Raw genomic sequence first — 22,518 nt, 5'->3', positions numbered from 1 at the left:
TTGTGTTTAAAGCCATCTCTGTGATTGAATTTTTCTATTACATTTAGATTTTTTTAGTACATTTAATTATAAAATACGGAAAGTAGCAACTCTGGTGAACCACATTTTACGATGTTACAAGTTCTTGCTATAGGAATTAACATTCTGAAATTTTGTGTTATCAATTACAAACTACTGAGACTATTACAGAACACATTATCCTGTTAAATGAATTCTTATACAGTTGCCACTACAGACATACACACTGGTAGTTCATTAGTGAACAAATCATTTCAGGCTATGTGATGTTCTTTAAAATTCTAGAAACTAAAATCAGTTGTTTCAAATTTTCAAGAATTTTACTGGTTGGTGACGTTTTTGAGTCATCAAAATGTGGTGGTTTCAGTCCAAAGGTATATCTCTGAGCAACGTAATAACATAAGGGGGAGAAGTCCAAAGAACACTACTGTGGGAAAATCTCCCTGGTGGAAATTGACACCTTTAGATCTCATATTCTCCAGCTATGAAATACAGGCAGAAATTCCCTACAAACGAGTCTGAGACAAAACCAAAGCCCATATATAATGAAAAATAAGTTTGCACTACTAGTTTATCGTTAAGACCCACATGGCAACTCAGGAGGGAAAATCTTTCCTAATAGCCAACCAGTTTTCCAAACATAATTCAAAAACATTTAAATGTGGGAATTCCCTGGCAGTCCAGTGGTTAGGACTCCACGCTTCCACTGCAGGGGGCAGGTTCAATCCCTGGTCAGGGAACTAAGATCTTGCATGCCATGCAGTGCGGCCAAAAAAAAAGAAAAAAAAAGCAGAAATCAATGACATTAGACAACAAGAAATCAATAGAGAAAATCAACTAAACCAAAAGCTGGTTCTTTGAAAAGATGAATAAAATTGATAAGCCTCTACCCAGACTGAGGATACAGATTACCATTATCAGAAATGAAAGTAAGGACATCACTACACATCCCATGGACTTTAAAAGACAGTTTGGGGGGCTTCCCTGGTGGCGCAGTGGTTGAGAATCTGCCTGCCAATGCAGGGGACACGGGTTCAAACCCTGGTCTGGGAAGATCCCACTTGCCGCGGAGCGACTAGGCCCGAGAGCCACAACTACTGAGCCTGCGTATCTGGAGCCTGTGCTCCGCAACGGGAGAGGCCGCGACAGGGAGAGGCCCGCGCACCGCGATGAAGAGTGGCCCCCGCTTGCCGCAACTGGAGAAAGCCCTCGCACAGAATCGAAGACCCAACATAGCCAAAAATAAAATAAATTTATTAAAAGACAGTTTGGGGACTTCTTTCCCTGGTGGTCCAGTGGTTAAGACTCCATCCTTCCAATGTAGGGGGCTCGGGTTTGATCCCTGGTTGGGGAGCTAAGATCCAACATGCTGCGCAGCGTGGCCAAAAAAAAAAAAAAAATGGCAGTTTGATCCCAGTAAATATCTGGAAATAATTATTACTACATATAATTCTGTGTATACACTAATGAAAATGAAGTCTCAGTAAATGAGACACTGATACTCTGGAAGATTAAGATAAACATTTCACTTACGTTTTATTTTCAATGAAGAATATAGAAGGTAAAGGGGGGAATCCATGGAAGCAAACATGTAACAAAATACCACCACAGAAAAGCAACTGAATGATTTGAGACAAAAGACAACGGGGAATATTATGGACAACAACAACAAAAAAGCCTATTAACAGAGGGACAGAAAACAGAAAATGGTTCTATCCTCAACTCTGATGCTGCTAGTCAGCCTTTAAGGGAACCACAATTCCTCTTCAGCTTCTCTGTTAACATACTTATCAATTATTTGACAGAGTATTTTTTAATCTGTGAGTATAATCAACTGTTCTGTATAATACGGGAGGGTCACAGAGACCTCTTTTTGATTGATCAACACTACGTTTAACATTTGTGTAAACAGTAAGCATTGAATATAGTGTCAAGTATTTCATAAGAGTACTGATCATGTCAATAAATTATGACAGTGATAGTGATTTTATAAGTTTGCATTGTTTTCAAAGAATGTTAAAACACAGTGAAAGGCATTCTAGGGATTATCTCTCAATTTATACTTTTTCCCAAAGCATTTACTCACTTCTACTTGGAAAAAAATGTAACTTCTCAATTTAATTTAAAAACAAAAACAAAAAACTACAACCAGGACTGAAGAAAAAGAATAATTTCTTGGGGTAAAAACATGCTAAATCACCAAGTTAATGTTTTCTTTAAAAAATAAAAAAGAACAAGCAATCTTGCAAATCTTTATTTAACCCATTTAGCAAAAATTAGGCAATTTTAGATTCCTAATGCAGTCATTTCCAACAATGGTAGTAAGAGCTGCCGTATCTTGAAAGTAAGATTATATGGATTCTCTTTATTCTATCTTCAGAGTTCATGAAAGCATCTTTGACTTACTTGGTTTAGTTTTTTTTAAATTAATACAACAATGGTAATTTAACTATGATCCTATCATTGAACCCACTGAAGTTTTGTATCCCCTAGTTGAACCCCATAAAAACCACACACACTATATACCTTATCTTAGTTTTATCCAAGAAATGAGACCTTTCTTATTCGGAGGGAAGAAGGAAGAATTCATCCGGTGGGCTAGAGAAGATGCACTTAATGAAATAACACAAGTTTCGCATACACTTTCTCCCAGTAACCTGTTTCACAATCACCAACTACTTAATTCTAAATTCTTTTCGCTTTGTCTAGTATTTTGTTTTGTTTTGTTTACAATTCAAATATACACATTATTTTACAAGCATGTATTGGTTTTGAAAACAAGATTCCAATCCATAAATTTATCTAAATCTAAGCCATTAATAATCATAAAAATGCAAGGTTTATGAAATACATAAAACGTTATAGACAAAAACTAAGTTACTCATAAGGTTACCAAGTTGAGTGCTTAAGAAATTAACATGTAATTCATGAGGTACTACCCTATGACAAAGATTTAGTCACTTTCTGCAGAAGTGCTGAAATTTGTGAAGCTAAAAAAGAAAAGTGTTTGTGAACTTTGTTCTCCTACATAGGAGAGCAGCATCACTAACAGTCTATGTATTATGAGATACAAACAACACTTGAATTTTTTTTAAACGAATGTTAGCTGTGAAACAAACACATGCATACATACTTTGGGAGCAGTTCATTTTATTACAGCTTTTTACTCTTGATCTGACTTTAGAAAATGTACAGCATCAAAATGGTATTTTATCAAAGAAAACTAAATTCTTGAAATTGCTCCTCACTCTGTTACACACATGATAGCAACCCATATTTTATTTCCAAGTCAAACAATAAATAAACTCACTGGGATCTGTATTATTGTTCACAGTATGTAATATATGCAAATCAACTAAAAAATCTATTTCAAACATCTTCAAGACAAGAAAAACAAACACCATTACATGTTTTATCATTTTATTAGGAATAATTCCAAATGGGTTATGAAGAAAACTTATTCATTGAGTCTGATGAGTTTTCCAAAACTCTTAATGAAGACATGTTCACCAACAAACAATAAAACATCAGGAGAACTATCATATACTGGGAAAAGAGTCAGGCTGATACCAAAAGCAACATGCAACATAAAAAGATACAATATAAAGGAAGACAATCTGCTGAGTATTAAAAATCATCTCAATATGAACTCTTTGCAACTAGCACAGAACTAATTAGCTATCAAATCCAAACCACACCAAGGTAAGCTTGGCTGATGGAAGCCAGGAGTTAATAATGGGAGGGAAATATAAGTTCCTCAGTGCAAAAGATCTGAATAGTGTTTTGGAGCATTTCCCTGGCTGGTACAAGCAGTATTAAAAAATCTTTTTTGGCAAGGGGGAAAAATAAATACAAATGGAATGCTACATTTTTTAAATCAGCAGACTGTCCCAGGAATGATAAAGGTATCAGTAAAGTAGCAAGGGGATAACTTTAAAACATTATTTGTTGTGGGCTCAAAAAAACATTCAAAATGGATTTATTTAAAGGTGTCACATTAGCTATGTCCAGGCATTTAGGCTTAAGGGAAGTAAAATTAAAAGAGGACACTTTTTTTTCCCCAAGTTAAGAGAATCTCTTTAAAACCAAGCATATTGCTAAATGGCAACATTATACTTGGTAAACAATAATTGGCAACAAAATAAGTTTAAACGCTGTAATATTCTGCCCAAACCAGTCCCACATACTGTTTAATGACCAAGATGCAAACTAATTTTGTTGTAACAAGCCTAGACCAATTCTATCAAACATGTCCTTGGTTAGATATCCAGTTTCATTTAACGTTTTGAAAGCTCATTTGACAGCCAGTCAAGTCCCTCATACAGACCGGTTCCTTGTGTAGCACAAGTGGCTTGAACATACCACTGTAAAGAAAGGACAACAAGAAAACACTTGATTAATATAACCAGTGTTTAAAATTCCTTACTCAGAAAATTATTTTCCAGAGGTATTAGTGAGCAGGTGCCATAAATGTATAGAGAAAAAGGAAAAATACATAAAGCCATAGGAACTAAAGTTGTAAATGTGTTAAAAGTATCATATTTCACAAATGATTAATTTTATATTTAATGATCTCAGTAACTGTATAGATTAGAACTGTTCTCCTACCTCTTGCTTCTCACAAAACTCCTCTCATGTCTAAAGCTACTACTACCCATTCATTACATTTAACCAACTACTACTTAATCTGAAAAGAAAATTCATGGGAAGATTAGTAACTAATAAACTACCCACCTGGTCCTTATGATGCTCTTGTTTCCCACAAAACTAAGTTCAGAGTAGAAGAGGCAAAATTTTGAAAGAGTAGGGATTATTGATATTTTAGAGGCAAGCTTTTTCGGGAATTTCACTGTCTTTAGTCTCATGTACCCCCCAAAGTTCCAATCTTTAAAATGTTTATGAATATTATCTTCAGTAACTGTATGAAATGCCATGAAAAGTTACAAGTACCAAGAAAAAGACCTAGAAAGCAATTTAATTACCTTTCAGGGATGGTTTATTAATTTTCTTTACTGACCAGTTTTATTTTGCCTTAAAATAAAGACCTTGCTTTAATGTTGCAAAGTCACTTCAAGTCTACCATATGCTGCCAATTATTACTTTAATACCAAAGACCCCAATAACCTAGAAGGCTGGGAAAAAGGCATGAATTCATATCTTCACAGCATGGAAAACTGCATCATTTACAGTCTGTCTTACTTAAACTGGGCTGGGACACCTTAAACACTGTATACAGTTATCGCCACACCACAGTTTCATCTTGTTGACAAGTTAATGAAAAACTTCTGTAAAACACAAACCACAATAATAGTTTGTGATATCATCTTTATAAATAAAACAGTATATTGTATTTTGCCAATATTTAAACCACTGATCTCAAATGATAAAGCTATTGGAGAGCAAGTAGATATTTTTTATAATTTTAAACTCAAAACTTGTTTAACATCATAATTACAGGTCCCTCCACAAGCTCTTAGTGCTACCACGCACACAGTATAAAATATTATCTAAAATATGGCTGCTAAATATTGCAGTTTCAATAAGAAAACCCAATTACAAAATATCTGCTGCAGTTATATAAAAGATAAAATTTAAATTGACTATCAATAACCTTTAGCTATTACAATTCTCATACAGTACAGTTATTCACATCTTTATCAGTACTAATCATTTTGAGGATAATGTTAACAAAAGTCAAATGAAATAAAGATATTTAAAACCTTTGGATCCTTAAAGGATATGTATTAAAAAGTTTAAAAATGGAGAAGATATCAATGTACTTTAAAGTTGAATACAACATTTACAAAGGTTTGAAATAAAGCCTGAAAGGGCTCATTTTTATATAAGCAAGAGTCTCTTATTGTAGTGTTTTTTGTTTTTGGCTGTGCTGCCAGGCATGCGGGATCTTAGTTCCCCAGCCAGGGATCGAACCCGTGCCCCCTGCATTGGAAACGCAGAGTCTTAACCACTGGACTGCCAGGGAAGTCCCTGTAGTTTTTTAAATGATGTGCTCATCATCTATTTCAAAGGGGACAATTAACTAATAAATGTTTAAACTAAATATCAGCTTAAACAATTATCCTATTAATCTAATAGTCAGGAGGTTAATATGAAACTCCAAATACTTACTGTTCTGTTACGAAGAGACTGAAGACCTAATTTATCTGTCATTTCACTAATGGCCATAGCATTCGGCAAATCCTGTTTGTTTGCAAAAAGCAGCAACACAGCATCTCGCAACTCATCTTCCTGAAGCTGAAAATAAAGACATTAACAACTACCAAACTGGAATCCAATTATTGTAACAAACTAAGTAAAACAGGCTTCCTACGTATATACATCATTTATTCAACATTAAATACATTATCAAACATCAAATCAATAATCATACACCCTCAAGTAAAGCAAAACTATTTTCCAAGTCAATCATCCTACACTCCATTAGGGTAAATCATTCATTCAGTCTTGATGATCATCCATGGAGGGTCAGGATTGGCAAGGACAAGAAACACACATGGGAATAAACATTTATGGCAGGATCTTATGGTACTCAGTAGTAAACATATCTAGACGATGATTCTTTTTGGACTTTTATCCTTTCCAGCCAGTTGGATCAAACGACAGTGGGAAAACAATATAGTGATTAGGGCATTAGTAGTATCATGCAAAATACAAGAATAATATACCAAGAGCAGAAGCCAGTGGGAATGAGATACTCATATATGACACAACACTTGAAAACTTATGCTAAGTGAAAAGAAACAAAAAGTTTAAAATGTAACAAAAGACCACACATTGTATGCGGGCAGGGTAGAATGGGGGAAGGAATGGGAAACAAATGCTAATAGTTATACGATTTCTTTTTGGAGGTGATGAAAATGTTCTAAAATTCAATTGTAATGATTGTACAATTTTGTATACTAGAAACCACTGACTTGTACATTTCAAATGAGTGAAGTTATGGTATGTGACCTATATCTCAATAAAGCTGTTTACAAAAAAAAAAAAACAGAGTAGAAGGGGTAATAGTTAACTGAGACAAAAAAAGCACCAGTTACACACATACTGGCACAATGGTTTTACAAACTGCACTCCAGTCTTAGGACCACTGAATGAGAATATTTCAGTAAATATTTTACACCTACAAGTCTGAAACCATGACAACATTCCTCTAGCAAAGTTCCTCAACAATTTCCCCCCTCAGGATTTTTAACAGTATGAACATATGAAAACATTTATCCAATATTTGGCAAGGCCAAAATGCCACCATCAAACAAAATGCTACATGCCTTTGGTGGAATTCTTTTATCATGGTTGCTATTACAAAACATTTTGAAGTATATTTTATAGGTATAGTATAGAGAAAACTGAACCCAATGACCTTGGGAACAAGGGATTTGAACCAGGATTCCTAGGTCACAAAAGCTTCAAAACTGGAGATTTTATAACTAGAAAATAAAAGACTGGACTAAAGTAAACATCCTCAACCGGAGATATGCATCAAAATCACGCATGGAGCATTCTACAAACAAACTGGGCCTTCCTCCCAACTTACTGAAGTAACTACTCATCCATGAGTTTTTTTAAAAGCTCTACAGAAGATTTTTATGTGCAGTCTTAAGAACCTGTGATAATATATAGTTCCTCAAGGTTCTTTCTAGCTCTAAAAAGTTGATTTATGTAATCAAATTACAGTTAAAATGTACCAACCACTAATACCACCACTGTCACCCAGAAAAACACATCTTGGAAATGGTAAATTTAAAAACTATTCTCACCATTTTCTGCAGCTCTTCTGCTCCTTCCTGAATTCTTTCACGATCATTGCTATCTACCACAAAAATAAGACCCTGAAATAAATTAAAAGTTAAATTTAAAGCACACACTAAATATGAAACCTAAGTATACAGGCAGCAAAACCATATCAAGAGTTAATAACATGTTAGGAAGAAAGTCTCCTTACAAAAAAAAAAAAAAAAAGGAAAAGACAGGGCATTACAGATTTGAGCACTATTTGTGATTTTAACTTATCAATGTTATTTCCAAAAAAAAAGTCTACCTCTTAACAACTGATCACTTTTTTCAACTACACTAAGAAGAATAAATTCTATCCCTTTCCCCTACCCTTGCACATTTAAATGCAGGTAAGTAGAAGTAACAAAATGGCCACAAAGTGGGCACAAAAGGAAAAAGAACAATCCACAGATCCTAAGGATTCATGAATTTACTAACTGAATTACCTTATTCAAAAGCATGCACAAAATGAAACTAAAAAAAGAAGCGGAAGGAGTGCACTACAGTAGCTTTTATATAGTTCATCAGGAAAAGAGAGTCTTGCTCTAGAATGCTGCCTGCCAGCTCTAGAATCAGGAGAAGAAAGTCGTCAGCAAAATATATTAAGAAAAATTCAAGGCTGACTTGATCGAATAAGAAATTCTTAACAAAAAGGAAGGTAGTAACCATTCTTAAAGATATTCAAATATTAGAATTTTATACTACAAAAGAAGTGGAATTGGGAAGGAATTAGTTGAATTAAGACTCTTCCAAAAACTTTCAAATGGGAAAGTATAAAATTTTCAGTTAGAGAGAGACAGGGAAGATTAATTTTATAGCTTTGTTAAAATCTATTCCTATTACACTAAAGTATATTCTTTAGTATATACACTAAAGTATTATTCTTTTCCTCACAACCCTGACCCCTAAAGTATTTTTAATCATTTGTCACTTTATCATAAACTGTGTTGTGCCACTACTGATTTGTGTAAATCACCAGATTAAATCCACTGAGGGATTAATCCCCTCAGTATTACCATAGTACTGAGCTTGCCAGGGTACTTAATAATTATTTTAGGCTACAGTCATTAAATGACATAATTTCTTTTGGTCTAAAAAACTTCAAACCCATTTCCTTTATCTCTGCAGGAAATCATAATTTTAAACATCCTATCCTTTGAAAAAAATTTTGGTGCTTTCAGAGCTAGTGTGGCATAGTGGGAAGATACCAAATTCAATGCTTATTAGTTATATATATTACCTAATCCTTGAACATGCCTCTTCTTCTATAAAATAAAATACCACCAATTTTTTAAGCCTATTTTTAAACATAATCATAGAGGTATAAAAGAATCAAGCATTGTCCTTAGCATATCACGGGCGTTTAGTAAATGTCTCCTCCTTTTCCTCCTAGCCCCAAAACCACTCCTATTTAGAACCTACTTCTCTAGAAGAGGTAAGGCCTCTAAAAGGGATCTAATTTTATCTAGACTACTAACAATCCATTTTTATTGTTTTAAAATGCAAATAACACTGCCAGTCCCAAAGTAACATTATTGAGAGGGAGGATTATTTGAGAAATAAATTCTAAGTTATTCACTTCCTGGGACAGCACAGAATCAAGAGTGTAGAAAAGCTAGGATTCTAAAGATAGCTACTCTAAGAAAAGATTACTTAAAAGGCCAAATATTTAGAACAGGAAAATAATTTGAATTATATAATGAGGTAAGAGGAATTTACTATAATAAACACTGTGTCCTGAATTGCTAATAAAAGTTAGAAGCATGGTTAAATGGAATAATTAGTTTCTTTTAAATTTTATAGCTAAAAGAACTGATCATGAATGCTGCAAAAGACAGCTTTAATAGCTTAGCTGTGATTACATCAGGCAACCTTGATGTAAAGCTTTCTCCAGCAGCCTTGAAGTCCCTAGGAAGTACTTGGATTTCTGTGGGGTTTTAAGATTTTTTTTGTTTTTAAATTTGGACCATTTTTAAAGTCTTTATTGAATTCGCTACAATATTGCTTCTGTTTTATGTTTTGGTTCCTTGGCCGTGAGGCATATGGGATCTTAGCTCCCTGACCAGGGGATGAACCCGCACCCCCTGTATTGGAAGGCAAAGTCTTAACCACTGGACCGCCAGGGAAGTCCCAGAAGTACTTGGACTTTTGATTCTAAGGTGGTCCACAGAGGCCAGGAATGGGTCTAATTGCAAGTTAAAGTAAATTAAAAAGCATTCTAAACAAGTCTAGGGATAAGAGCAGGGTTACCCTTGGTCAAGAATTAAAGGCTTAAAGATAAAAACATGGAAACAACCTATATGCCCATCGACAGATGAATGGATAAAGATGCAGTGCATATATACAATGGAATATTACTCAGCCATAAAAAAAGAATGAAATAATGCCATCTGCAGCAACATGGACGGACCTAGAGATTATCTTACTAAGCGAAGTCACAAAGAGAAAGACAAATACCATATGATTATCACTTATACGTGGAATCTAAAATACGACACAAATGAACATATCTACAAAACAGAAACAGACTCACAGACATAGAGAACAGACTTGTGGTTGCCAAGGGGGAGGAGGAATGCGGGAGGGAAGGATTGGGAGTTGGGATTAGCAGATGCAAACTAGTATACATAGGATGGATAAACAAGGTCCTACTGTATAGCACAGGGAACTATACTCAATGTCCTGTGATAAACCATAATGGAAAAGAATATGAAAAAGAATACATATATGTATAACTGAGTCACTCTGCTGTACAGCAGAAATAAACACACTGTAAACCAACTACACTTCAATAAAATTTTTAAAAATAAAATAAAAAGAATTACAGGCTTAGGATTAGCAGTTTTACTTCATAACTAAATGTATTTAAAAAGCATGTTCCCTAAGTGAAATGCCTATGACTTACTTTAAAATAATCCAGAAGGTGAAATACATTATAAAGGAGTACCGATTAAAGAATACTAGCCATATCCTAATAACTGAAGTTGGGTAATATCAATAGATACTGGGAGTTTATTATGCTATTCTCTACATTTGTATACATTCAAAAATTTCCATAGTAAAGTTTTTAAAAACATGTAACTCATATCAAAACATCTTTTCTAACCACAGCTATGTTAATGAACAGAAACATTTTAATTTTTAAATAAAAAAGTATGCCACTTACTTAACATGACATGCTACTTAAACCTGGTTGTTCCAGCCACTCACCTAGGGTATTCACTGCCACCCGGTGGCAATAAACCTCACTTGTCTACAATGTTATAAGAGCTGGAGATCAAGAATGACATCTGGGGCTTGCCTGGTGGCGCAGTGGTTGGGGGTCCGCCTGCCAGTGCAGGGGACGTGGGTTCGAGCCCTGGCCCGGGCAGATTCCACATGCCGCGGAGCGGCTGGGCCCGTGCGCCACAACTACTGAAGCCTGCGCGCCGTGCTCCACAATAAGAGAAGCCACTGCAATGAGAAGCCCGCGCACTGCAACGAAGACCCAACGCAGCCAAAGATAAAAATAAATAAAACAAATTTATAAAAAAAAAAAAGAATGACATCTGTACATCTTAAACATATGAAGTGCTTCTAACATCATACATTATTTTTAAAAAATTTTATCAACTCCAGTAGTAAACAAAAAATAATAAGAAACCTCTCATGTGGTAGAAAACACCAGAGTTGGGACCTACTTGAATAAAAAATGTAAAACAAGAACCAGCTCTCCACTCTTAATTAAGTCATTCCAAGCTTCAGTTTACTCATATATAAGAGTTAGACTACCACAGTAGTTCTCAAGAGGGAGCAATTTTGTCCCCAGGAAATATTTTGCAATACATGGAGACATTTTTGGTTGTTGCAACTGGATTGGGTGGGGGAGACTACTACTGGCAACTAGTGTGTAAAGGCCAAGAATGCTGCTAAGCATCCTACAATGCAAAGGAGAGCCCTCCCCTCACTCAATGACAAAGAATTAACCAGTCTGAAATGTCAACACTGCTGCTGTTGAAAAACCCTGTACTAGAGCCTTGCTATTCAAAGTAAGGTCCCAAACCAGCAACATCAGCACCACCACCCGAGAACTTGCTAGAGATGAAGAATCTCAGGCCTTACTCAGCCAGGTCCCACTGAATTGATCTGTATTTTAACAAATACCCAGGTGATTCATATGCAGATTAACATCTGAGAAACACTACTGATGTCTAGTTTATATCCCCAGAGATTCTGATTCAAGTGGTCAGGTGTTATGATCAGGACTTTGGGACTTTTAAAACTCCCCAGGTAATTTTAATGTGCAGTCAAATTTGAGAATGCCTGCTCTACAGGATCACTAAGGTCGCTACCATGCCAGCATTATACATACTACATGATAATATAAAAATCATGTACAGATCAACAGAGCAGGTCTACCTTATTTTTTCTTAATGTATTTTAATAAAGTAAACACTTAACTGGGTGAAATGAAGGGCTATTAATTGTATTACATTCATTTAAAACTACAATGACAGAAAGTTATACAGATCTTACTTCCTAAACTAAGAATGAAACCAATAGAACTACTGATGAAACATCTAATTCAACCCTGAGAACCACCCCACCCCATCTTCCAAAATATTACTATGATAATTATGTAACTCTTCCACCCTAGGTAATTTAGCCTACAAAGGCATGAATGAGACAGTCCACTGAAGAACATGGAAGTAGTGATAAGAAGAATGCCAACTCATGGAGTAAACACCAATATCCAAGTAAACAGTATATATTAACATAAATTTTGGAGCATGAAACATATAAAGAAAAGTTATAAAAATGTATAGCATTCCTAACTTACCTGGGTATTTTGGAAGTAATGCCTCCAGAGAGGCCTAATTTTATCTTGACCACCAACATCCCATACTGTGAAACAAATGTTCTTATATTCTACTGTTTCCACATTAAAACCTATAGAGGAAAAAAAAAAAAAAAAGTTTGCTGTGCACAATGTCATTCAGAAAATAAACCCCTTTATTGTGGAATTCTCCCAGAATTGCTTTTTTTTTAAGTCCTAATAGATAATCAACAAACGTAAATACCCAAGACAGTTACAATGATGGCTATATGTCATTGTATATTTGTCCAAACCCAAAGAATGTAGGACAACCCTAAGGTATATGGACTTTGGGTGATTACGATGTGTCAATGTAGGTTCATCTACTGAGTGATGCTGACAATGGAGGAGGCTATGCACGTGTTGGGGGAGTGGATATATGGGAAATCTCTGTAGTTTCCTTTCAATTTTTCTGTGAACCAAAAACTACTCTGAAAAAAAATAGTCAGAATTAAACTATATTCTATTTCACTTTATAATACATTATTATGATATAAATTAAAATCACTGTAAACTTTCTTACCAATGGTAGGAATGGTGGTGACTATCTCTCCTAACTTCAGTTTATACAGAATGGTCGTCTTGCCAGCAGCATCCAACCCAACTAGAAAAAGACATTTCAGATTTTAAATCTAGACCAAAAGCACACACTAAGAAACAATTTTACAACAAATTTTTATTTTGAAAGCAAAAGCTGAGTGGTCAAGGCACAAATGAGTTAGAAATGAAATCACCTCATTTCTGATTCCCAAAGGCAACACCTCCTACAAAAGCCTTTCCATTTTTCTTTTTAGACCTAGAGAGACAGCACAAGGTCTAATCTCAAGATCTGCTTTGCCACACAATAGCTGAATGGCTTTAAACAAATCACTTTAGGAAAGAGGCCAGAGAAATCAGCTATAAAATAAGGGGACCAAATCAAGTAATCTAAGATCTCTTCCAATTCAAGTCCTCATTAATTCTATGACCTACTACCATTTTTAAAAACACACATTATAAGTTGAATCAGAGAACACATAAGAACAAATTAAGAACTATCTTTAAGATTCAAAAACTCAATTTCTTTTAATATAACAAGCAAATTTTAGGTAAAAGGTCTTGATGCTAGGGGAAAAAATATATATGTAAGAAAGGAAGATGAGGCCAATTTTACCCCTACCTAAATCCATTTCAACATTAAATGTGCCGAAATGATAACAAAAGACTGGTTAATTTGGGTTGTAAAGAAGGCCTTGTCATATTCATCTCCAATATAATGTCTAAATTCTTAAAATAATTCCTTTGAGGCAGGCAGATATAAGTAGGGAGGAATGTACTTGTTTCCAAAAAAAAAAAAAATCCATCCTACAACAAGAAGGTGTAGAAGAGGGTGAAGAGCAAATTAAATGTTTATGAATCTCTGAAAAGCTGCATATTCTACATTGTTTGCTAAAGCCTTCATAAATGGAAGGTCAATATCTAAAAACCTCACTGATTATTGGTCTAAGGATATCACATTTGGCCACCTAGATTAACGCTACCACAGATTTTGAAATCGATTCAACCGAGTATTGATTTAAGCAAGGATAGTTTTTCGTGTTTTTTTGGTTTGTTTGTTTTTTAAGGATAGTTTTTTTGTTGTTGTTTAGTATTTATATCAGAGCATGACTTAGCACAGGAAACCCATGCTTAAAAAAAAAAAGATCTCCCTGGAGACTCAGGCATTTTATGCTTTCTTACTCTATCCTCTAATCAAACTCTGTTCCCCACTGCTTCATACTGAGATTGTTTATTCTGTCCAAAATACTATGACACTTACTAGTCAGAACGAGCAGCCCCCTCACTCATGGGCATAAGAAAAACCAACTGTTAACAGGAACTGTTTTATGCTTTAACTACGGAACAGAAGAGTAAACATATCAGAAAACATAATTCTAAAAAATATACAAAGAAACAAAAGTAGCTACCTTAGAGTTTGGCATCTTCAATAAAAATACAGAATATGAGGAGGTGAAAAACAGGATCTTTTCATTGTTAGAAAAAGCTAAGTGTCTTGAGAGCCTAAGTCTTCCTCAGGAGATTTTGATCAAATTTTAAAATAAAGCAAAATTCACCTTTAGCTAAGTCCAAATACCATTAGCCCAGGTAGGAAGAACTGAAACTAAAATAATGATTAGAAAAAACACTTGCATTAAGTTTTGAGAACTATGGTACACACCAGTCCTCATTGGTGGTCCAACTTGACCTCAGACCTTAGTTTAAAAACAACGTAGGGCTTCCCTGGTGGCGCAGTGCTTAAGAATCCGCCTGCCAATGCAGGGGACACAGGTTCGAGCCCTGGTGCAGGAAGATCTCACATGCCGTGGAGCAACTAAGCCCGTGCGCCACGACTACTTAGCCCACAAGTCACAACTACTGAAGCCCACGCTCCACAACAAGAGAAGCCACCACAATGAGAAGCCTGCGTACCACAACGAAGAGTAGCCCCCGCTCGCCGCAACTAGAAAAAGCCCGTGAGCAGCAACGAAGACCCAACTTAGCCATAAGTAAGTAAGTAAGTAAGTAAATAAATAAATAAATAAATAAATAAATAAAAGTGTTGTATAAATGCAAACCAGAAGTTTTTTTTTAAGGTATTTCTATTGTGAGATTTAAGATGCACAAATTAATGTATATCATCACTCATTATATAGTTCCTCACTCAAAAACATGTTGGTCTAACAATTCTGTACCCCTTTAGTGATTTCTTAAGTATGTATTTCCTTAATGTTGCAATATTTGGCAATGAAATTTCTCCACAAAATGAAACTATAACCAATTCTCAAGTAGCCAAGATAAGACTCTAATCTGTACAGTCCAGTAATGTCCTCCCCTCCCTCTCACCCTCATAAACAAGTCACTGTTTTGAAAGATATACTGGAATTACTTGTTCTCCTTGACTGGACCTGCACTTTGACCAAAGTGTTAAAAGCAGCAAAACTTTCCCCAAAATCTTTGCCGATCATTAAAAAGTATGTCTACCAAATTATGGCAGCAAGAAATACTTATATTTTAAGTTTAAAAATTAGATTCCAATTATCTCATCTTGGGGAAAAAACCAAACACAGAAAAGAAAAAGACTGAGAAGAAAAAAGTATATTTTCAGTTAAGTTTCAGTTAGGATATTTTTCTTCATGTTTTGTTTATCTTTCAAATTTTCTACAAGGAAACTTGAAAAAAACTTCATAATAATTTTTCAATAATTAAAAATTGAGTGCTTATTGTGTTCCAAACACAATACTAGGTGATTCCATATATTTTGTAATTTAATTCTCACAATAACTCTCCATTTTTCAGATGCAAAATCTGAGGTTCAGAAACATCCCCAGAATCACAGGAGTAGTAAAACAGATTTTAAAACCCTAGGTCTTTTGGAGAAATTAGATCCATACATAGCTGTGGGAATGTAAAATGGTGTAGCTGCTCTGAGAAAGTCTGTCAGTTCCTCAATGTGTTAAACATAGTTAACAATGACCCAACAACCCTATTCCTAGCTTATCTACCCAAGAGAATTAAAAACATATGCCCACATAAAAACTCTTCATGAATGTTCATAGCAGCATAATTCATAAGAACCAAAAAGTGGAAACCACTACACTACATTTCCATCAACTGATGAATGATAAACAAAATGTGGAATATATCCATACAACAGAATTACTATTCAGCCATAAAAAGGAATGAAATACTGATACATGTTATAATATGGATGAATCTTGAAAACACGCTAAGTGAAAGAAGCTAGACACTAAAGGCCATATATTGTATGATTCTGTTATATGAAATATCCTGAATAAACAAGCCCACAGAAACAGAAAGCAGAAAAGTGGTTGCAAGAGGGAGGGGTGAGGAGGGGAGTGACTGCTAACGTGTGTGGGGTTTCTTTCTGGGCTGACGAAAATGTTCTAGAATTAAGACAGTGGTGGGAGTTCCCTGGTAGCCTAGTGGTTAGGATTACGGGCTTTCACTGCCCTGTGATCCAGGTGGATCCCCTGTCGGGGAACTGACATCCCACAAGCCATGTGGTACCGGGGAGGGGGACAGTGGTAATGGTTACACAACTTTATGAATATACTAAAAACCACTGAACTGTACACTTTTAAGGAATAGTATGTGAATTACATCTCAATTTTTTAAAAATTAAAAACAAACAATCCTAGGTCTGATGCCAGAGCTCTCAAGTAGTATTCATATATTGCCATCCTGCCCTTAGGTTTTTTTGGTGGACACACACTATCTTAATATTTTACCTAATTCCTCAGAGGTTTGACCATCAAAACTGAAACTGAGGCTACCAGATGTACAGAAAAACTATAATGACCTTGAGTTTTGCTTCTACCTAACAGGTCAGGAATATCAGCACTTTGATCAATGTGTTAATTAACAGCAAATTATCAGTCTCTGATAGTCATACTTTACAACAATGCAGGAGGGTACACCTAAGGGTGGCTGTATCAACCTCTAATGGCATGAAGCTAAGGATTTTTGCCTTTTCTATTGTTTCCCTATATCACATAACTAATCAGAAGACCCGCCCCCTTTTTTAAAGGCTGGCAACTAAGTTTTCAACTAATGACCTAAGAAGATGGTCATCATGAACTAAGTCAAAAAGGACTACAATTTTGGAGAAATAAAAACCTCCTCTTAAAGGCTGAGAGTAAATATAACAAATATTAATAGTGGAATGGTAGAATGATAAGAAATTATCACTTTATTCTTTTTCATGTTTTCTAAATTTAACAAAAAGGACATTATTTTTAGAATCAGGACCAAAAATTTAAAATTAAATAGTAAATGTATTTATAAAATATGCTAGGAAAAAAGTATGAGACACCACTCACTTTAAAATATTGTTAGTATTTTTCAAATTGGCAAAAGATCCTTTCCTCCGGAACCTCTCTGGTCCCAAAAAGCCACAGTCACATGAAAGACAACACAAAACTACACTGGTATTAGCAATCTTTTCGAAAGCAATACTTCCTCAGCTTTTCAACAGGCAAGAACTTGCAAGTTCAAAGAGAGGAGAATTAATAATTCCTCTATAGAACATATTGTTTCAAATATAAACAAAATTTGGGGAGTCATTTACCAAAATTACATCTCATCACAGATATGGAGATCAGACTTAAAACAGGATAATGACGGACTACATGAGAAATCTAAGGTGAAAACTGGTCATCTTTGAATTTAAGCTCAATAATATCATTTACAAGATTTTTTTCTGTAAAACTACAAAAACTACAAAATTTCTGTCAATCTATAGTTTAAGTGATGTTACATTTGATACACTGTGTTGATTTTAAATTTTTTAATTAGGGAATTCCCTGGCGGTCCAGTGGTTAAGACTCCATGCTTCCAACACAAGGGACGCGGGTTTGACCCCTGGTCGGGGAACTAAGATCCCGCATGCCTCACAGCACGGCCAAAAAAAAAAAATTTTTTTAATTAGTTAACATAAGCTGCAACTTCAAACACCTTTTAAAATTACTTTAACTTTTAGGAAAGTGTGTACAAATAAAATTTAAAACTTCTCCAACAGTAATTTGGCAAACCAGATTCAGTAGCTAACTTCTATCTTTCAACAACATTTTAAAATGGTCACTGACTCAAAAAAGCATGAATTTTACCTAAGCCATACAAAGGAAAAGGAAGAACACATGCCTGTCAGAGAAAATTAATATGGAAAAAACAATCATTAATTGGTAATTCTAAACTAGGATAGGGGCAGACACATTAGGAGTGATCTATTATATATGCTATCACTCATAAAGCTAGATATAAAAACCTAAGAATGATCAAACCTCCGAATCACCTATTTCACTATCCATACACATATTCCCCATATGGTTATATTTCCTTTGATGAGCTACCATAAAAGGTGACCTTGTGACTAAACTGTTTTTAATCAAGGAAACCTAATTATCCTGAGTTAAAGTGCAAAACAAAAATAGCAAACCTGAGTAATAAAACATTTAACGTGAATGAATAATTTCAAACCATGACTTCTATTCCCTGCACAAATGCACAAAGTTACTTTCCTTCTTCCATTTTCTATCAATCATTTCTGGGGAATAAGGGGAAGAAATGCTTCCCTAATATAGAAAATATATGAAAGTGCTTATAGTGTATATAATTCTACCTTTCTTCTCCCTCTGAAACTGTCAGCCATCACAAAAAACTAGTGGAATGAGAAACAACAAATTATTTACAAAAAATCTTAAGTAAAATATTACATATTACATTTCAAATATAACACACTACACTTCCAGGAACAGAACCATGTACTAGTTAATCTCTTTAAGGAACAGGCTGGAAATTCATTTAGCACAGTCCAAAGTTCTCCCAGTGACTTCAGATCCTTTTTTAGACGGTCGATTTTCAGGTACTTTTAAAGCGTAAATAATATGCTTACCCTGCTAAAATAATTCTTTTTCATAATTGAAATCTGACAAACTTTGAAAGAGAAAACATTTTGATTTATCTTTGTGAATGAATTATCAACAACTGTTTCATGGATTGTGAATAAGTTGCAATAAGAAAGTGAAAAAAGAAACAAATGTGCACACCCTTAATCTTCATATACCTTAAAATATTACGGAACCTTGCTTTGGGAAACTTTCAAATAAAACCTCCCCCCACTGCACTTCTCTAGAAAACAAGCTAATGAACCAACAAAATTCAATGTTTAAAGTTAGCGAGGCTCATTATAGCATTATTTAGGTCCATGGAGCTTAGCTGTGATGTAAAGACTACTCACAGTACTATGGGGGAGGCGTTGCTTACATCAAGTGACAAGCCCCTTCTCCCTCAGCAGAGCGGAAAACCGACCCTAAAAAGTAATTTTTAAAAAGTCCACTTTCCATAAGAATTTTAAAAAACACCCTTGTAATTACTGCTTAACAAGGCCTCCCTAAAATTATGCGTCAAGATGTTCACTTACTGAAAATTTGTCCCCGGCTTAAAAAAATTAGTTTCTAAGCTTTTTTTTTTTCATTAAACTTTAGCCAGCTAGATAAAAATTACATAGTTTGAAAACCAAAGAGAGTAAACCAAATATATTTAGCCCTTGAGAGTGGCCAAAAGAAACATTCATGATAAACTCGGTTTTCAGGGACATTAATAAGGAAAAGAAAAAAATATGAGGCGGAACCCTGAGCGAAGCAAAGTTTAGCGAAGTGAGCGCTGAGGACTCCGGACTCTCCTGAAACCGTGGGTGCTCCCCTGCCACCGCACTGGGCCCGGTCACTTCCTGCTCCGGCCGGCTCCGGGCTCTCGGCGACCGCTCGCTCACACACCATTGGAGTGTGCACAGTGTGTACACGGGGCAGAAAGGGGGAGGAGGAAGGCTGGAATCGCTCGGCCTCCCTCCCGACCGCTGCCCACACCCGGGGAAGAGGGGAGCCAGACCGTACTCACAGAATGGGCCTCGCCAGTGTCTTTCGGGTTCGGCAAGATCCGACAGTTCGCTACTCTCACATCTCCGCCCAACTGTGTCGGGCTTTCAATAAGACCACGAAGAGAAAGCCAAACCCAGAAGGAGGAAACCTTGCCCGCGGCCCCGTTCCAGCCTCTTCGACAGATCTGGGGCGACCGCCACCCTTCGCCCCATTGTTCCCCCTTAAGAATTCCTCCCGACCCCCAGCTCGCCGCCCCTCCCCCACCACAGCTGCCGGGGGGGGGAAAAAAAACAGGCCCCGAGGCAGCCCCAAGCGTGGAGATTTGGCCGCCCCACCAGGGCCTGGCCTCGTCCCTCGGCCCCTGACTCACCCATCAAAATGCGCATCTGCTTCTTGCCGAAGAGACGGGAGAAGAGGGAGGAGATGGTGAGGCCCATGGCGGTAGTGGCACTTGCGATGGGCAGGAGCAGAAGGGGTTTGGCGCGACCCCGAGCCTTTCACGCTCCCGGCAAACTCAGGGAGGAAAGAGGAGCTGAGGGCCGCAGGGACGGCTCGCCAGCCGGTGTGTAGGACGGAGCTGCCCTCCGGGACAGGAATTAGCGGGGTGATGACCTGCTTGACGACTGGCGGGGCAGCTCCGGCTCTGGTGTTAAATCTTCGGCTGTGCCACGTCACGCGGCAGCCGCGGCGACTCCGGCAGCGGCCCGGCCCCTCCAACGCGGACAGAATCGCGTCACCGCCGCCCCATCCCCCTGCGCTTCCGGCGCTGCCTGAACCACTGCGCCTGCGCACCAGGGGAATTGGCCATCTTCGCTGACGTGCGCCGCTGGCCGGCGTCACCCCCCGGACGTGGCTCCTGGAGCTGGGAGAGGCCAGTTAGCCCCTGTGTAAAGGGCGATGGACACAGTCCCACACTGCCTCGCTTCGTCACGTCCAATCAGACTCAAGGAGGGACGTTTCTGCGCAGAGAAATGCATCCTGGCGGTTGTATTCCTTGCTTCCGGAAAGGCGGGCTGTGCATTATGGGTTAGGTAGTGAACCTCTGTTCTTTCCGCCCTTTGCGCGCGTCCTCTTCAAGGGAACGCGCGTTGGGGATTTCCTGCTCTACGAAGGTACGTGGTTCACGCATGGGACCACACACTTGCTCTAATGGAGGGGGGAAAACGGGCCCTGCTTTCCCAAGAGATAACTTGTTAAAAGCCGACGTGCAGGGGAAGAGGCTGTAGCAACCCAATATGAAGCTAGGCCTAAACACCTCCGCCCCCACGCCAGGTCATACTGAAGATCCCTAATCTTTTGTCAAAACAAGAGAACTCCGAGACATTTTCGTGGACTATTGAAGCTTTTTAAGAGAAGCCAACGGGGAAGGCTTTTCTTGTATTCTCTCCCAGAAGAAGCATGGAAGATTTATTCCCGATGTTAAGAAAGTGGAAAGCCTCCTCACTTAAAAAATATTTACAATCTTAGTGTTTTCCTGACTACAAAACAAGGTATACATCTTGTTTAAAATACACATATCTACACGTATATCCGTAAGTTCCCCACAATCTTCGCCTCCTACATACTTCCTCCATACTGTTGGTGCAGTTTAGGATTAGTAGCACCCCCGACCAACACCCTTATGCTGGTTAAGTCATGCTCACCCACCTTTCAGATCTGTTTAGAGTTTAACTCCCTGGGAAAATACATTCTTGACCTCCTAACTAAATTACTCAGGCTCAAAAAAATCATAACTGCTCTTCACAGTTATGATTTCACATTTAATATTACTATTGACAACCTCTTCCCCTCTCCCACTTGTCTGAAAACTCTAGAAGGCCGGCCTCTAGCCCGTTTTTATATTACGTTGTGTTCGCTGGGCTTGGCACACCGCGAAACTCACACACGGTTGAATGATAGAGGGATAGCTGAATAAACTATGGTGTATCCGTTACTATTCCTGAGAATACTCTCAGGAGTTAAAGGGATGTAGAACTATAAATTCTAATGAAAACATCTCCGAGATACAGTTACTGAAAAAACGCCAAATAATGAGTAAGTACCGTGAAGGAATATAAAAATGTAGATTTCACCCGGGGTGGGGTGTGTGTGTGTGTGTGTGTGTGTGTGAATGCAGAACAATAACTTTCAAGTAGAATCTGCAGTAATGATAGTTACTGGTTACCTATCTAACCTGTGTGGAGCGAGGAGGGCACCTTCCCCAGAGTGAGGGAACCTAGTTTGGGGGCGGTAGTCAAAAGAGCTTTATCTATACTTTTAAAAATCCGCTTTATTGAGATATCATTTACATGCAACAAAATTCACCAATTCGAAGTGTACAATTCTATGAATTTTAACAAATGTATACAGTAGTGTAGCCAACACCATAATCATGATATTAATCATTTATATTACCCCCAAAAGTTCTCTCATACTCCTTTGTAGTCGTCCTCTTCC

General features: G+C 37.0%; 1 protein-coding gene across 1 annotated transcript; it reads right to left on the bottom strand.

Annotated features, from left to right (window-relative positions):
- Positions 1–3,421: 3,421 nt before the first annotated feature.
- Positions 3,422–20,810, bottom strand: ARF4 (ARF GTPase 4). The gene is made up of 6 exons (XM_068559332.1): positions 20,453–20,810; positions 13,191–13,271; positions 12,632–12,741; positions 7,797–7,868; positions 6,148–6,273; positions 3,422–4,382 (listed from the first exon to the last, which is right to left on the bottom strand). The coding sequence occupies exons 1-6, from the start codon at positions 20,517–20,519 to the stop codon at positions 4,296–4,298; spliced, it is 543 nt and encodes a 180-aa protein (XP_068415433.1). The 5' UTR covers positions 20,520–20,810; the 3' UTR covers positions 3,422–4,295.
- Between the last annotated feature and the right edge of the window lie 1,708 nt (positions 20,811–22,518).

Source organism: Eschrichtius robustus, chromosome 12 (genome assembly GCF_028021215.1).
Source record: "Eschrichtius robustus isolate mEscRob2 chromosome 12, mEscRob2.pri, whole genome shotgun sequence".
Classification (NCBI taxonomy): Eukaryota; Metazoa; Chordata; class Mammalia; order Artiodactyla; family Eschrichtiidae; genus Eschrichtius; species Eschrichtius robustus.
Note: the sequence above shows the minus strand (reverse complement) of the source record. Positions and strands in the feature narration are given on the sequence as shown.

What these genes read in the sequence shown, in the direction of transcription:
- ARF4 (XM_068559332.1), bottom strand. Translation starts at nt 20,519, where the DNA reads ATGGGCCTCACCATCTCCTCCCTCTTCTCCCGTCTCTTCGGCAAGAAG. An exon ending in CACCACCATTCCTACCATTG is followed by an intron (nt 12,742 to 13,190) that starts GTAAGAAAGTTT and finishes TTTCCTCTATAG; the next exon opens with GTTTTAATGTGGAAACAGTA. An exon ending in AGTCTCTTCGTAACAGAACA is followed by an intron (nt 4,383 to 6,147) that starts GTAAGTATTTGG and finishes CTTTCTTTACAG; the next exon opens with TGGTATGTTCAAGCCACTTG.